General features: G+C 41.8%; 1 protein-coding gene across 2 annotated transcripts; it reads left to right on the forward strand.

Annotated features, from left to right (window-relative positions):
* The first annotated feature begins 1,292 nt into the window (after positions 1-1,292).
* On the forward strand, positions 1,293-15,212 carry cdhr2 (cadherin related family member 2). Of its 2 annotated transcripts, none has more exons than XM_030368873.1 (31): positions 1,293-1,435; positions 3,317-3,397; positions 3,492-3,551; positions 3,646-3,785; positions 4,005-4,055; positions 4,150-4,239; positions 4,680-4,769; positions 4,859-4,981; positions 5,110-5,253; positions 5,790-5,865; positions 5,963-6,072; positions 6,524-6,733; positions 6,840-6,989; positions 7,423-7,584; positions 7,897-7,958; positions 8,165-8,408; positions 8,679-8,918; positions 9,030-9,099; positions 10,029-10,613; positions 10,887-10,958; positions 11,127-11,176; positions 11,278-11,429; positions 11,543-11,639; positions 11,769-11,857; positions 11,980-12,048; positions 12,251-12,386; positions 12,672-12,793; positions 13,129-13,242; positions 13,506-13,589; positions 14,281-14,338; positions 14,510-15,212. In XM_030368873.1, the coding sequence occupies exons 2-31, from the start codon at positions 3,325-3,327 to the stop codon at positions 14,525-14,527; spliced, it is 3,741 nt and encodes a 1,246-aa protein (XP_030224733.1). In that variant the 5' UTR covers positions 1,293-1,435; positions 3,317-3,324; the 3' UTR covers positions 14,528-15,212. The 2 variants fall into 2 exon arrangements, with proteins under 2 accessions (XP_030224733.1, XP_030224732.1); XM_030368872.1 differs by having other exon boundaries at positions 1,294-1,435; positions 14,531-15,212.
* The last annotated feature ends 503 nt before the right edge of the window (positions 15,213-15,715 follow it).

The raw sequence follows: 15,715 nt of genomic DNA on the forward strand, positions 1-15,715 counted from the left end.
TACGGTTTTTAATAACATAAAGACGGAAATGCAAATGTGATTATTGTTAATCTATTACTGTTACAGCGACAATGGCCGCACAACTAGTTATAGGCCTATATATTTTTGTTTATGTTCTCTTTTGTTGTCATATACCCTATTTTCATCCTTAAATCAGTGTTCATTCAAGCCTTAACTTCCATGAGGAATTTCAGTTATATAATGCTTCATGTCCAATCTTATGCCCATTCATTTCTTTAACAGTTTAATGGCTCATATTAGAAACGCTCTATTATATTGTCATCTCCCTTTAACCTAATACCTAACTTTGGTGTCGGTTGTTTATTATCTGTGCTGTTTTGTATAAAGCTACATAGTTACGAAGGACGGAGATGGAGAAACACAACCCATTGTTTAGGGCCCTTTTATAACAAGAACAGAGACAGTGGGGTGTTTGTGTGTGTGTGTGTGTGTGTGTGTGTGTGTGTGTGTGTGTGTGTGTGTGTGTGTGTGTGTGTGTGTGTGTGTGTGTGTGTGTGTGTGTGTATCTTTATGGGAAAAGCTCATTAATGAGGTGAACAGAAGTCTGGTTCAAAGCCCACATTGTGCTGGTGAATTTACACAATATCAGGCCAAATGATCAAATAATATTCTCACAATGCACAAGACAGAGGTATCTGCTTCTAAACACCGTTACCTTTTAGGCACACACATCATCTGAGATTATTTGGGGTTGACGCAATGAGTTTCCAGCCATGACCCTCGCTAATGGGGACCCTATTGTGGCATTTTGCCATGAGGGTGACGTTCACATGAAGGGGCTGGCCAATCAGATAACCCATTATTATGGCCGCCCTCAAAGTTCGTGCCAGGATTACAGGACAGGCACAGGAAAGAAAGAAGCAGAATTATAGTAAAAATATATACAACAGTGAAAGGAAAAAATCTTTTGTCAAATGTGGAGTGTGACTTATTTTTCTTGCTGTGTTTTGCCTTTGGACTGTTTATGATATAAGGTCATTCGTTTGGCTTCGAGGAGAGAGCAAGATGAAGATTTTGTGCCATCATCAGAGATCGGTTTCGGTGGAACTTTCTAGCATACACACACACACACACACACACACACACACACACACACACACACACACACACACACACACACACACACCACACACCACACACACGCACGCACGCACGCACGCACGCACGCACGCACGCACGCACGCACGCACGCACGCACGCACACACACACACACACACACACACACACACACACACACACACACACACACACACAAACAGGTGGCACTTATAGGGCTCCGTTATGGGCTGGGACTTTTTTGTAAATGTTAATCATTCATATTTACAGCTGCGAGATGGTTATCAGGGTGCCAAAGCAACAGCCAAAGGTCCACTCTAGTTCAGTGTTTGAGGAGCAGCTTGAGAACAGCATCTGGTAGGTCTCTCTCTTCTCCTACCATTATCCTCAGATAGAATAAGAAGTATCTTGCCAGGTAACGTTTACACAGTGTTGTATAGTAGCGAAGTAGAAATACTTCGTTACTGTACTTAAGTAGTTTTTTTGGATATTTGTACTTTACTTTACTACTTATATTTCTCTGTACTTTTACTTTTACTTCGCTACATTTTGCGAAGAAAACGGATACTTTTACTCCGCTACATTTCACTTGAAACCTTCGTTACTCGTTACAAAATCAACTCATCTTTATTAAAAAAAAAAAAGAATCATGAGAGATATGAGAATAACGTCGGGGACTGTGGTAGAACACAGACTGCGAGCCTGTTTGGCGAATCAGCTGTCCCAGCGCACGTTCGCAAAGCCCCCTTGCTTAGTTACTGTTGCTACGTCGATCAAAACTCCTACGACTGTCAACACACAAATGCATGGCTAGGACGAGGGCAAGGGCTATCAAAATTCTACTATTTGTATCAGGCTGGTTTGTACACGCAGTATTACAACACTATCTTATACACTTCACACTCTACTTGCTGCTGACTGAGCACAGTAGATCAATACGCCGCTTGCATCGTTTTCTATCACATACATTTCAAACATGAGGTCCGTTGTAAAAATAAACCAAGGAGTGCATGTTTGATCGATCGTCATTAAAGCTGACTTGATACGAATGTAACAACGTTGTTAAACTAGTGAGATCAGATCCAGCCTTGTGTGGTTGCTATAGAAACGCGTTACCTACAGTTGAGCTAACGTTATTCACCGTAGTTCTAAAGGGAACTACTTTTCGAGGGAGATGAACTTAAACAGAGCATACATTTAATAAGCATGCAATACGAATAAGAAAAAGGCTAATTATTAAAGTATTTGAATTGTTTTATTATGTTGGCCGGCGCGAAGTAGAATAAACGGAATAATCACCTCAAGGCAGGGCAATAAACAGTTTGATATGCCCGGCTCGCGGAAGGTTACCGCCCTCGACTTCGTCTCGGGCGGTAAGCCGTCCACGAGCCGGGCATATCAAACTGTTTATTGCCCGGCCTCTCGGTGATTATTCCTTACTTATTCTCAAAATTCTGACCCTTTGCTTTTTTATTAACAGCAGTTACTTGTACTTTTACTTTCAGTACTTAAGTACATTTAATATCAGAAAAGTACTTTTGATACTTAAGTACAGTAAAGATCAGATACTTTAATACTTTTACTTAAGTACTATTCTAAAAGGTGACTTTTACTTTTACTTAAGTAATTTTCCAGTAAGGTATCTGTACTTTTACTTAAGTATGGCTTTTGAGTACTTTATACACCACTGCGTTTACATCAGCCACTGGTAAAATGTTTTTTTTTGCTACGTAAATCAAGAGAGTCAATCAGTTGCTTGGACTAGACTATCAATGGTTCCTCTTATTGTGCCTACTTGAATGCAGACGAAAGAGGTGGAAGTTTTGTGTTAACATTCAGAATTGTGTAATGTATGAACCTGGGCTATATGTTTGTATGTTTAGAATATTATTGTTTTACGTTACTGTGTAGACTTTCTCTCTTTGTTTAATCTTTACATTTTATGGTTTAATGCTATTCTGGCAAAAATTCCCTTCAGTTTAAGATCACGTTTATGACTTACCAAAAGTCAACTTTTGTATGCACTAATAAGAATGAATTACAGCAACCATATTTCTCATGAAATGATATATAGGTTAGTAAATTGCTACATAGAATTAATTTATCTGACATGTAGCAATTTCCAGTTGTGCACGAAAGAAAATACCCACATTTTTTATTTGAACAATGTCTAAAGTATAGGCCTAAACAAGGACCTGTAAAGAAACCTTTCCCCCCACTATGATGTCTTTGTCTCAGGGTTAGGCATGGGCAGGCCTACCATCACAGCGAGCAGCTTACTGCTTCTGACTGTTGCTGCATTGATCACATTAACAAATGGTGAGTTGAGCTTCAGGTTTTTTAAACAAATAGCTGTTTGGACCATACCTGTGCATTCTAACAAACTGTTATTTTCTTGGAAATTGCTCTGCAGCGAATTTGACTCCTGAAATTCTCAATAGCCTTGAGAGCTTGTGTGAAGACATCCCTAAAGGTGTGCATACAATATTAAATACTAATAGTGTTTTTTGTATTTGTACAAATCCACCATTCTAACAATGAGGTGTCATGTTCTTGTTACTTTAAAGGTGGAGATGCCTTCCAAATAAAGGCAGAGGATAGCGACGGGGACCCCCTCAGTTACTCAATCAGTGGACCAAATGCCGTGTTCTTTACTGTGGACAAAACCACTGGAATGGTCACAATAAATAACCAACTTGATCGAGAGGTAGGAGTATTATTATTATTAGACGATTTCCGTTACATATATTTTTTCAGCATGTTAAAGTAAGTCAACCTAAAATGGCATTTGTGAACCTTTTTGTGTTTAAACAGCTTGATTTTTTATATTGTTTTTCATTAACACTTTGCAACTGTTAACTATTAAACTATTCATTGTTTTAATAATTGAACGTATTCTTTTTTTGTTGTTTCTCCTTACGTCAAGGCTAGAGACTCATTAGTGGTCACTATTGAGGTTTCTGATGGCAAAAATATGGTAAAGTTTCAGTAAATTTAACATATTTGTATTAAAAATGACTATTAATGTATTGTATTCATAAAGGCCTCAATGCTCATCCGTGTTTTTTCAGGCTACTAAAGATCTAACAATAATACTATTGGATGCCAATGACAACCCACCCAGGTTTCAGGACTCCTCTTACAATGTAGATATCAAAGAGGTGAGTGGGACGTGTTCTTGATGCTGACTAGTTTCAAATACCTTTGGACATTTTTTTTAAATGTGTTGATTTCTTTATTTTTTGTTAACCACAAAAAGAATGAAGAAACAGCAGGTTAATTAATATTAACCTGGAATGGAATAATGGAATATCTATTCCATTATTTCAAAAAGTAAAGATGGATTAAACTGAAGAATGATATGATTTAGTAGTCTTGTGTTTCTGACTTGATGTAACCAAGCGAGTGTTATGAAGCAATGGCCCCAATGTTTTGCACCATCCTTATATAACCCTTCAAAAAAATAAAAAATAATACAGCAAGTTTATAGTCTCTTCTACCCTTCAAATTGAACCAACACCTGGACATATACTGGTAAACAATGGTGATCCACTTTTGTGTCTAATTGTGCTCTTTATTCATTCTTCCTTTCAATATCTAGAATGTCGATGTGGGAGCAATTTTATTCACAGTATTGGCAATTGATCTGGACACTGGACCGGCAGGCGCTGAGAAATACAGCATTGCTGAAGTTAGTTGGCCAATACATTTTTATCCATTATTGGAATAGTAATTTGCCATGACTGTGTTTAAATCCCATTTTTCAAATGTCTTTTCCAGGTAGCTCCAATTGAGGGAGGAAAGCTCTTTTCCATCAGCAACCGCGGCGGTGAGGTCAAACTAATCGAGCCTCTAAACTACACTTCTTTGAGCACCTTCTACCGGCTAAAGATAATTGCGTCTGTAAGTGTTTTCAATGTGGAATGATATTTTGTACTGAGTTTTCCAGTATAATTACAGCCCGTACGGTCAATGTGTAGTACACCCCACATCCTCCCTTCTAACGGCGGCCCACTATGATCCCATACCAGGATGACGGAGGTGGCAGTTGCACAATGAAGGAACCCCAGTCGAGTTTCACCTACGGCTTCATCACAGTAGTTGACGTTCCGGACCTCAATCCCAGATTCATATCGCTTCCGTACAGAGGATCAGTGCAAGAGGGATCACCATTGGTAAGTGATGTTCGGACCTTACACTAGTGAGTTAACAAGGTACAATCCGTTGAGAGTCACATGTGTAGGGCGGTTGAGTGTCACCAGAATCAAGAAAACAAGACAAACTAAGTGAAAAAACAGCATGTATACATAATGTAGATCCACTGGAAAACCGATGATCACACAATTGAGTTAATGAGTTAGTTAGTTAGGTTCTTTAATGTCTCCAAGGGGATAATTGTTTTCACACATTCAAGTTGGTTTCAGGGCAGCATACATTTAAAAAGGTACAACACAGTGTAGCAACAATGTATAGCACACAGATAACAAATAAACTCTCTTCCCACATATACAACAGATAACAGATAAACCCTCTTCCCACATATGCCACAGAAAAACATGTAAAAACAGTAGTTATTGGATGTTTTCACACGTGTAAGGAGGTTTTACATCCAGCACGTTAAATTGCAGTTACTCCCGGCACAGTTACAGTGTTTACGTAGTGTTACTTTCATGAGGCATGATGTCAAGGTTGTGTGATTTCCTCTCACCAGGGAACGACAGTGCTTACAGTGTTAGCCCTAGACCAAGACACAGGGGTCAATGACAACATCACCTACACCATAGAAGGTGAGTGTCCACGAAGACAGCTGTTGACTTGTAACTACGGTAACTTTGAGAAGGGAATGGATGCACGTGATGGAACACCATCTCCTCTTTGTGTCAGCTGGCTCAGGCGAACCGGTGCCCTTCATCATCTCAACTACAGGTGCCATATCTGTCAGTTCAGAAATCGACCGGGAAACCATTGGTGATAGTATTACACTGACGGTCAAGGTAGGATGATTTTAAACAGTTTCCTTTAGCAAATTATCTTTCATGTCGTTGATCAAATACTATTAAGACCTTTTAGACATTTAAGTCACAGCACCAATGGCCCATACGGATGATTATTTCAATTATGTATGTTTAAGATTATGTGTGCAGGTATGAGCTTGTATGAGCGTGTGTGTGTGTGTGTGTGTGTGTGTGTGTGTGTGTGTGTGTGTGTGTGTGTGTGTGTGTGTGGGTGTCTGTGTGTGTGTGTGTGTGTTTGTGTTTGTGCGTGGGAGCGGGCATGAGTGTGCATGTGTGTGTGTGAGTGGTTGGATTAGTTCATGTTCATAGTCTATTGATCTCAAATACAACCAGAGGTTTAGGTTGATGCTTTGATTTGTAGACGTATTCTACTATATTCACACTATTCTATGTATATTTTCTAATTCTATCATGTTCTATTGTATTACAGGCAACTGAGCAGAAAAAAAACATACATGGGGATGATGCCTTTGCCACTGCGGATGTGCAGATAACCATCATTGACATTAATGATAACCCGCCCAGGTTTTATAGCTGTGGAAGCAAAGAATGCGTGGTAGAGAGTCAATTTAGAGGAGAAATCCAAGAAAACTCTGCCGGAACTCTTCAAATCAACATGACAGTCAAAGACCTTGATCAGGTCTTGTTAAAAATCATGACAACCACAAACGTACAACTCTTACAACTGCCGAGCGCTTTCCATGATTCATGGAAAAACTGTTAATTCATAATCCCGTCATTTTCAGAACGGAAAAATCAAACTGGAAGTGGATGGCAAGGATAAGGACGCCTTTGCCGTGAATCCTACGTCGACAACTTCACAAAGCACCGTCCAGCTTGTGGTCAAAGACCCTCAAAAATTAGATTTTGAGAAGAAAGAAGAAATGGTTGTTCAGGTGAGATGCGTCTGTACACGGTTTGCCAACGCCCGACGAAGGCACGTCTACCCAGGCGATAAAACGGATAGTGTGAGTCAGGGTTCACTGAGATAAACAAGAGGAGAGGGGAAATGACTGAGAGTGGTTTATTGTGTCAACATGGCAGATATGCGTGAATATTATATCACACATGGGTTGAGGGAGAATTCTCGCCACCCTTTGGACCCCAGTTGTCAGTTGTTTGTTGCCTTTTATCTGCTTGTCCTAATCATGTGTCATGGAAAACAAAGTTTTACAATTACACCCAATCATCATAACGTGGTCATCGAGAATAGAATCCATTTGTATGCATGTATCAAATCAACGTACTGAAGATATTCCGTGCGGTTCGTCCTTGACTTTGTTCTGTTGTCCTGGGTTTGTGTGTTGTCTGTTGTTCACCACGGGCCAGGTGATCGCCATAGATGAGGAGGAACCCACCACGCGTGCCACCGCCACCGTTACCATTACGATCTTGGACGTGAACGACAACAGCCCCATCTTCCAAAAGGACACGTACATACTCAATGTGTCGGAGCACAGTCCCGTTGACACAATAGTGGCAACAATCACGGTATGTCCCGTACGCAGTCTCTGGGGTCGGTTACAGCCTGTACATCTTGGCTGGATTCAAGTGCTATCAAAGCTATTGTGAACATTAACAATAATCATAGTAATAATGGAAATATGGTAAATATATACATACACAAAGATAGAGCAGGCTGGTTGAGCAGCATAAGTGTTTTCTGATTGGTCTTAATATGTAAGGCAATAATGTGAAGGCAGAATGACAGATACACTGCCCTGGAGATGTCACAATTCTATGGCATCTCAAATCTATTCCAATTAGTTAAATGGTATGTGGCTTTTTTTTTATCTTCTTCAGGCAACAGATGGCGACGTAATAGACAAGGACAAACTCACCTACCGACTGCTTCCACAGAGCATGTGAGCAAGCCATTTCTATATCCCATTAGGTTTCAGGATCATAAATTTCAATTTTATAACCTCTCTCCTATCACATTGGAGTCTCAGTTTTATTATGTTTCTATGGAAGGAAGCCTTCTGGTTTAACTCAAGTCGCTTATGTATGTGTTGACTATGAACATAGGACATTCAATTGCACCTCTGACTATAATATCTTTGCTTTTCAGCCTTAAATATTTCAACGTAACAGAAAACACGGGGGAAGTCTATGTGACAAATAGCAAGCTGATTGACCGCGAGGTCAATTCTCTGTACTCAGCCACACTGCAAGCCAGGGACACCAACAACCTCATCGGCACCACAGTGCTGGAGATCAGTCTGACGGACATCAACGACAAACCGCCCAAAATCAACCCCAACTCCTACAATGTGTTTGTTAAAGAGGGCGAGAAGTTCAGACTTCAAATAGAGGTTCATATGAAATAAGAATATGCATGTTTAAAATCCCAATGCATGTGCTCATTTTGGTGTTTTGTCACATAGCTCTGTTTTGAATTATCATGTTCTTAATCGCTTTTGGTGTTTTGTCCCGTGGCTCTGATTTGAATTAATGTGTTTTTAATCACATTTGGTGATTTGTCTCGTAACTCTGTTTTGTATTAATGTGTTTTTAATCACCTTTGGTGTTTGGTCTCATAGCTGTGTTCTGAATGAACATGTATTCAATCCCTTTTTCCACAGGCTACAGACGCAGATGAGCCAGAGTCGCCCAACTCAAAGATAGTATTTGCCATCGTGCCCACCAAGTACAGCGAAAACTTCACCATCGACGCCGCCACAGGGGTGCTGACCAACAGCACTGAGCTGGACAGAGAGGCCTTAGAGCCCGCGGCAAAGGGCAAGATTGAGCTGAATATAACCGCTACCGACAAGGGTGTGCCTGCTTTGATGACCTCGGCCGCTGTGACCGTCAATGTAGAGGTGAGCAAAAGAGCAGCCTCCAGTGACGGAGATCTCACCTTGTACCCGGCTCCAACCCGACCTGACCCTTCATAATAATCACGCTTTGTGTTCTCGCTGCGTGTGTTGCAGGACGTCAACGACAACAAACCCATATTCACAGCGAGTTCTTATGAATTTTCCGTCAAGGAAGGGGTAAAAGGTGAGCATGAGGGTGTGAAGCTGTTCGAGCGCTAGTTAACCAGCCTAAGGGCGTGTTCACACAGGCAGTTTTTTTATATTAAAAAACACCTGACCCGGGTGGTTTTTTACCAACTAAAAACTGACACGGTGGTTTTGTCAAGCTCATTCTAGAGCAGAATGTTCTAGAGCCAACGTTGCCAATCGGTTACCGTATCAAAGTGGTTTGACTACGCTACAGTGTCAGTTACAATGTCGAGGATGAGAAAATTAGCCCTTGTTTTGGCGTTAGATGACAATGTCGAGGATGAGAAAATTAGCCCTTGTTTTGGCGTTAGATGACAACGACGAGGATAACGATGAACCTTCCCGTTTGCGGGTGCATGACTTAAACCGGGGACGGCAGCAGTACGGGGCGTTTCATGGTTGTATTCAGGAGCTACGGTTTGATAATGTCCCAAAATCCCACCGATCGTCCTCCAGATACTCTCCTTGTGATATATGTTGTGGTATAACTTGTTGGTCATGTCATATAACTCAACATGTTCACCAACAAGAACAACAAGTTGCTCCGTCGGGAAAGACTTCTTGGTTTGGGTCGCCATTCTTGAATTTCCAACGTTTTTCCTAGTGACGTAGGTTCTCGTTCATTGGTCAGCTGTCAAAAAACTGCCTGACGTCGGGTGCTTTTTCTTGGCGAGTTGAATTTATCCCAACTTGAAAACCAGCCAGAGCAGTGAAAAAAACCCGCTGGCAGCGGTGTTTTTAAAAGCACCCAGGATGTTTTTACAAAAACACCCTGTGTCATAGGAATATAATGTAAAACATCCACCCGCACCTGAAAAAAAAACTGCCTGTGTGAACACCCCCTAACCCTGCTCAGAGATCGACACAGAGAACGACGGACAAACCTCCGCCAACACTGCCCTCTGTTTTCCATGGTGTGATCAGGTGACTTCGTGGGCTCCGTCTGGGCGAGGGACTTGGACCAGGCTTTGGATTTCAACCGCATCTCCTTCACCATCCTCGGAGGGAGCATCGGCAGCTTCATCATCCGCACGGAGGCGAACGGCACGGGTTACCGCGGCGACATCAACGTTGACCCAGACGTCGAGCTGGACTACGAAGCGAAGACCAAAGAATTCAACCTGCAGGTGGAGGGGATGGACCTGTCGGGGAGCAGGGCGGAGGTGGAGGTGAAGATCAAGGTGCTGGACGTCAACGACGAGAGGCCAGAGTTCAAGCCCGAGGGGCCCCTGCAGGTGGAGGAGAACAGCAAGGACACCGGGTCCCTGGGCAGCTTCTCGGCGGAGGACAAGGACGGGAACAGCTCCTTGGTCTACCAGATGGAGTCCTGCGAGTGCCGATGCAACGGCACCTATGAACCCTGCGACTGGATGCTGGTGGACGGGAAGGGAGCGGTCACCATCAACCCGGAGGCCAAGCTTGACTATGAGGAGTGTGACAAGGTGAAGGTGTGGGCCCAGGTGGTGGACGAGAACACGGAGGTGGGGGAGAACAACAGCATCAGCGCAGGTGAGGACGAGCCGCCACGCCTCCGTTCTGTGACTGTCACAGGTGGCGACACACACATTGCACAGACATAGACATGCACGACCGATTCTCCTTGCTTGATGCCTACCAGCAGATGCTATAAAGATGTTTACTTGTTTACTCACTTGCATACAGTTACTTGTATGCACTGTGGCATGTAATATGTCATATGGTAAATGTGTGGATAGAACATGTACATGATGTGTTAAAACATATTGAACCCTAATGTAAACTTCTTCTTTGACCCGATGTTAGCGGAAATGGTGGTGGACATTGTGGACGTCAATGACAACGCTCCAGAATTCCTTATCTCAGACGCTGTCATTGGTGAGTTCACAGCATCCATCTGTCAGAAAATAGGTGCCTCATTTGAAGTCTTTTACTCCGAATAATAAAGATCCATGGCCTTCCTTTGCGGATCCTAATATTGCTTGGCAGGTGATGAGGCGAGCAAAGACTATTAGGGTGAAACTGATATCTTGTTTTCTTCATTAGTGCTGGTGTCAGAAACCGCGAGCAAGGGTTCATCAGTGACACAGGTTACAGTGAGTAGGCCATACGAGCCACTGGCAACATCTCCACGATCCCATACAGAACATTGGACTGGGACAGTCATTAACCACGTCAAACGTTCCCACGTCCACAGGCTACGGACCGGGACAGCGGGATCAACAAGGAAATCGAGTTCAAAGTGACAAAGGTGAAATACGAGGACACCAACTCCCAGATAGAAGATTTTAGGACCATCTTTGAGGCTGTCACCACTCAACAGAAGGACTTTTATGTGGGAATCATTCAGTGAGTATGAAGACAACCATGCCTCCTTCCAGCTGGTATCCTCCCTCTAAACGATCTCCGTCTTCATTGGTCTATTGTCAAATTTTAAAGACTTTTTGTTTTTTATTTGGCAGACCTACTGAAGGGCTTGATAGCTCAAAGAAGGGGAAGTATTTGGTGAACGTGACCGCGACAGACCGCGGCGGCCTCTACGCAAGTACTGAACTCAAGGTGAGCGGCACCTGGGTTTGATTCCTTGGCAGTTTGTTCACTTAATTGAATTAAAGATAATGGAGTATCCATTAGATTGGGTTTTCCACATGTTTTAAAAAGTTCATGCTCTCTTTTGCTGTATTTTAGATTTTTATTATCGACAAATCATTTAAAGTTGAAGTCCGATTTGGATTGCCAAAGACGGAAGTGGTTGCAAGCCGAGACAGTATCACTCTGTAAGTCATTTTATTGTGTTATTTATTAAAGACTATATATTATTATATATAGTCTTTTTATGTTTTCTTAATATCCATTTTCAGGGACAATTCTTATCAGGTGTTCTGTTTAATGTTTTCAGGGCTCTTTCTGCTGCAACCAAATCTGCTGTTTATGTAACTGCTATTATAGACGACCCGAGTCGAGTCAGGTAATCATCTTTTTTTTTGTAAACAAAAGACTAGTGAGGCTCCCCACGTTGAATTTATTGTACCCACTAGATGGAGCCAAACTCACGGACAATATCGAGGGCGCATAGTCAATGCAATAGCCACATACCAGAGTTATCAAAGTTTCACTACACAATTTCCTCCCGTAGTTCCCATGTCGATTTAACTTGTTATTCTCCCCAGGGCCCTGGGTGACACTCTAATGATGGCGTACTTCGTATACCCTAACGGGTCCGCCCTTTCGGAACAAGATGTGAATAAGAAGTTCACAGATCCAAAAAATTATGACCTACTGGCACCATACAATCTCGAAAACGTTGTGAGTTATTCCTTTCACATGTACTTCTATTCTTTATCTATCTAATATCATATTGTTCGTATTGAATTGTATTGTTAGCTGGTGAGTAGTCCTTGAGAAGGTGTGATGTCAAATGTGTGTGTGCGTGCATGTGTGTGTGTGTGTGTGTGTGTGTGTGTGTGTGTGTGTGTGTGTGTGTGTGTGTGTGTGTGTGTGTGTGTGTGTGTGTGTGTGTGTGTGTGTGTGTGTGTGTGTGTGTGTGTGTGTGTGTGTGTGTGTGCGGTGTGTGTGCATGTGTGTTTCCAGGGCAAAGTGACTGTGGTCCAAGAGCCCACCAACACTTTGCAGTTTGGGTTACTGGGTCTGTTGGGGGGGCTGGTGATTGTCCTCATCGTGCTCACGACCACTTTGGTCTGCACCCGGAGAAGGTAACACAGTCTCCATCTCGTCAGGAACATTTCCATCACTCATAAGAATGAATCTTATACCAACAATAAATGACTTCTTAGGGACTTAGGTCTTATATAGGGACTTGTGTCATCGTATGCTAATAGTACTATATTGTATCAATGTTTTTGTATTTGTTTTATGTGTTGCTGATTGGTACACCTGATAATCTTTTTTTATATTTTGTATGTCCTTCCATCCAACACACAAACGAGTGTGCACACACCGACACAAACACGCACGCACACACACACACACACACACACACACACACAGAAACACAGCTTCAAGGTTTGTGTTGTTGTAACTTCTCCAGCTACCGCACCAAACTGAAGGCAGCGAAGGCCATGAAGTACACCAACATGGAGAACACAGACAACCAGCGGGGGGGTCCGGTCGTCCCGGGAACCAACAAGTACACCATGGAGGGGTGAGGACTTACCTCCTAAACGTCTTAGTTTCACCTCACCTGGGATGTGGCAGTAAACAAGTGTCCTAGCGTTGTAGTGATGTAAAGTAGGGCCTACATCTACTGCTGTTACTGTTATTTATTTGTGTGTGTGTGTGTGTGTGTGTGTGTGTGTGTGTGTGTGTGTGTGTGTGTGTGTGTGTGTGTGTGTGTGTGTGTGTGTGTGTGTGTGTGTGTGTGTGTGTGTGTGTGTGTGTGTGTGTGTGGTCCTGATTGGCTAACAGGGCTAACCCGGTGCTCAACCTGAACATAGACACAGTCACAGACCTGGGCTTCGACGAGGAGAGCTCCAACGTTGAAAGAATCAGGTAACTGGGTCCCTCTTAGTGATTTGTCACTGTCTTGCCTAATCCATCTTCCTGCTACACCTGTTCTACTGCTACACTTGTCCTGCTACATCTATTCTTCTGCACCACCTGTCCAGCTACACCTATTCTCCTGCTACATCTGTTCTCCTGCTACACCTGTTCCTCTGCTTCACCTGTTCTCCTGCTACACCTTTTCTCCTGCTAAACCTGTTCTCCTGCTACATCTGTTGTCCTGCTACACCTGTTCTCCTGCTACACCTTTCCTCCTGCTACACCTGTTCTCCTGCTACACATTTCCTCCTGCTACACCTCTTCTCCTGCTACACCTTTCCTCCTGCTACACCTGTTATCCAGCACAGTGTCTTACAGTGACAGGAGAATCTCGACCTTTGTACCGAAAAATATACAGTCTGGGAGCAGTTCCAATCAAACATTTTATTGTGATGACACATCATGATATGCCATCATCATATCTACATTCGAACGAGGAAGTAGCCTGTTGTTTACACGTCATCGGACCTCGTTTTACGACTGTCGAAAAATAGAGTCAAATAGGATCCAGGTTGACCGAGGCAGAGATTCACTGCTTCTCTGTATTTCTAATCATATAAGGATGAGCTGATACCGGAATAATGGAATTGTATCCATGTGTTTGACAATTTTTGTGTGTGTCTGTGTTTTTATTTTAAAGTGTAAATTCCTTTGACGACGGCATGAGCCTGCACTCTGAGAACGACAGAACTATGATGGTGAGGCCTTTTTCAAAGTTCAAGTTCTTATCTGGAATATGACACACGGGTCAACAATATTCCCGTCAAGAACCAATTATTCTTTATTGTCTATGGATAGTTAACGGTAATTATTTTCCTTTGACATACATTTCTTTGTCTATACTTGGGATGATATATCTTTCTTTAAAGGGGACTTCATATATATAACAGGTCATCCAGGAGGAGGACGAGGAGTCAATAAACATCGAGCCTCTGGGGGCAGCACTGGCCCAGAGAGCCAACCGACGGGAGGCTGGCAGCTCCGAGATGGGCTTCACCAACCCTGCCTTCAGCGTCACGGACCTGTAACCCCTAACAGACCCGGAACAGACCAATTACAGATCTGGAACAAACCTGTAACCTGTAATCAACATGCAACAGACCTGTAATAGACATGTAATCAACCTGTACCAGACATGTAACATACGTGTAACAGACCTGTAACATACATGTAACACAGACATTTAATAGACTCGTAAGCTACCTAAGAATAATATGAAGAATGTATCATATTAATACAATTAAGAATATTAATAATAATAATAATAATAATAATAACAAATGCACCTTTCTTTTCCATTCAAAACTGATGAATGATGGCATTTTGACTTTTAATTGTACCATGCATGGATTTGAGAAAAAATCCATAATGGTAAGGAAAAGGTATTAGGAAAGAAAACCAACCAAATTTGTGTTGCACATGTGAATCACTTTATTCTACTCAGTACAATATTTAAAATGTTGTTTCATATACATTTTCCTCATCATGCTTTCTGTTTTGTCAATGTATTTTGCTCGAATCAACACAATTCTTCAAAGAAGAATTATGATTAAAAACTGGTTAAAAAGCGAATATACCTCTCCTACATCATGTGACCAAAGGATATACACCATGGAAGTATTCTACGCAAAAATATTCTCCGGGATCCTTAACTTTAGCAAACTTTAGGAAATATTATTTTTACAACAGCAATAGGCTTTACTTATGACCAGTATAATATAATTTATATTTAACCCTGTATTGAATTAGAAAAATTAATGTATTGCACTTTTTTCTAATCTGTTGTCATATGAAAAACTTCTATTCCAATGTTTCTGTAGATAAATGCCAAATAACCAATGAAGTAAACACATTAACATTTACAACTGAATCACTAATCAAAACTAACTCAGAAATAATATCCAACCTTAATTATAAATTATCTTAAACACTATGAGTACCACATCTTCCATAAGTGTGTTTGTAAAACTCTCACAATACAAGGTAGACAGTAACAAAGAATAAGCGTAGATGTTTGCGCCAGTAGGATATACAGCATAAAGACTTTGTTGCCACATTCAAACACTGGATTTTCC

The sequence above is a fragment of the Gadus morhua genome, chromosome 10 (genome assembly GCF_902167405.1).
Source record: "Gadus morhua chromosome 10, gadMor3.0, whole genome shotgun sequence".
Taxonomy (NCBI): Eukaryota; Metazoa; Chordata; class Actinopteri; order Gadiformes; family Gadidae; genus Gadus; species Gadus morhua.

What these genes read in the sequence shown, in the direction of transcription:
- cdhr2 (XM_030368872.1), top strand. Translation starts at nt 3,325, where the DNA reads ATGGGCAGGCCTACCATCACAGCGAGCAGCTTACTGCTTCTGACTGTT. An exon ending in GACGACCCGAGTCGAGTCAG is followed by an intron (nt 12,049 to 12,250) that starts GTAATCATCTTT and finishes TATTCTCCCCAG; the next exon opens with GGCCCTGGGTGACACTCTAA. An exon ending in AACAAGTACACCATGGAGGG is followed by an intron (nt 13,243 to 13,505) that starts GTGAGGACTTAC and finishes ATTGGCTAACAG; the next exon opens with GGCTAACCCGGTGCTCAACC.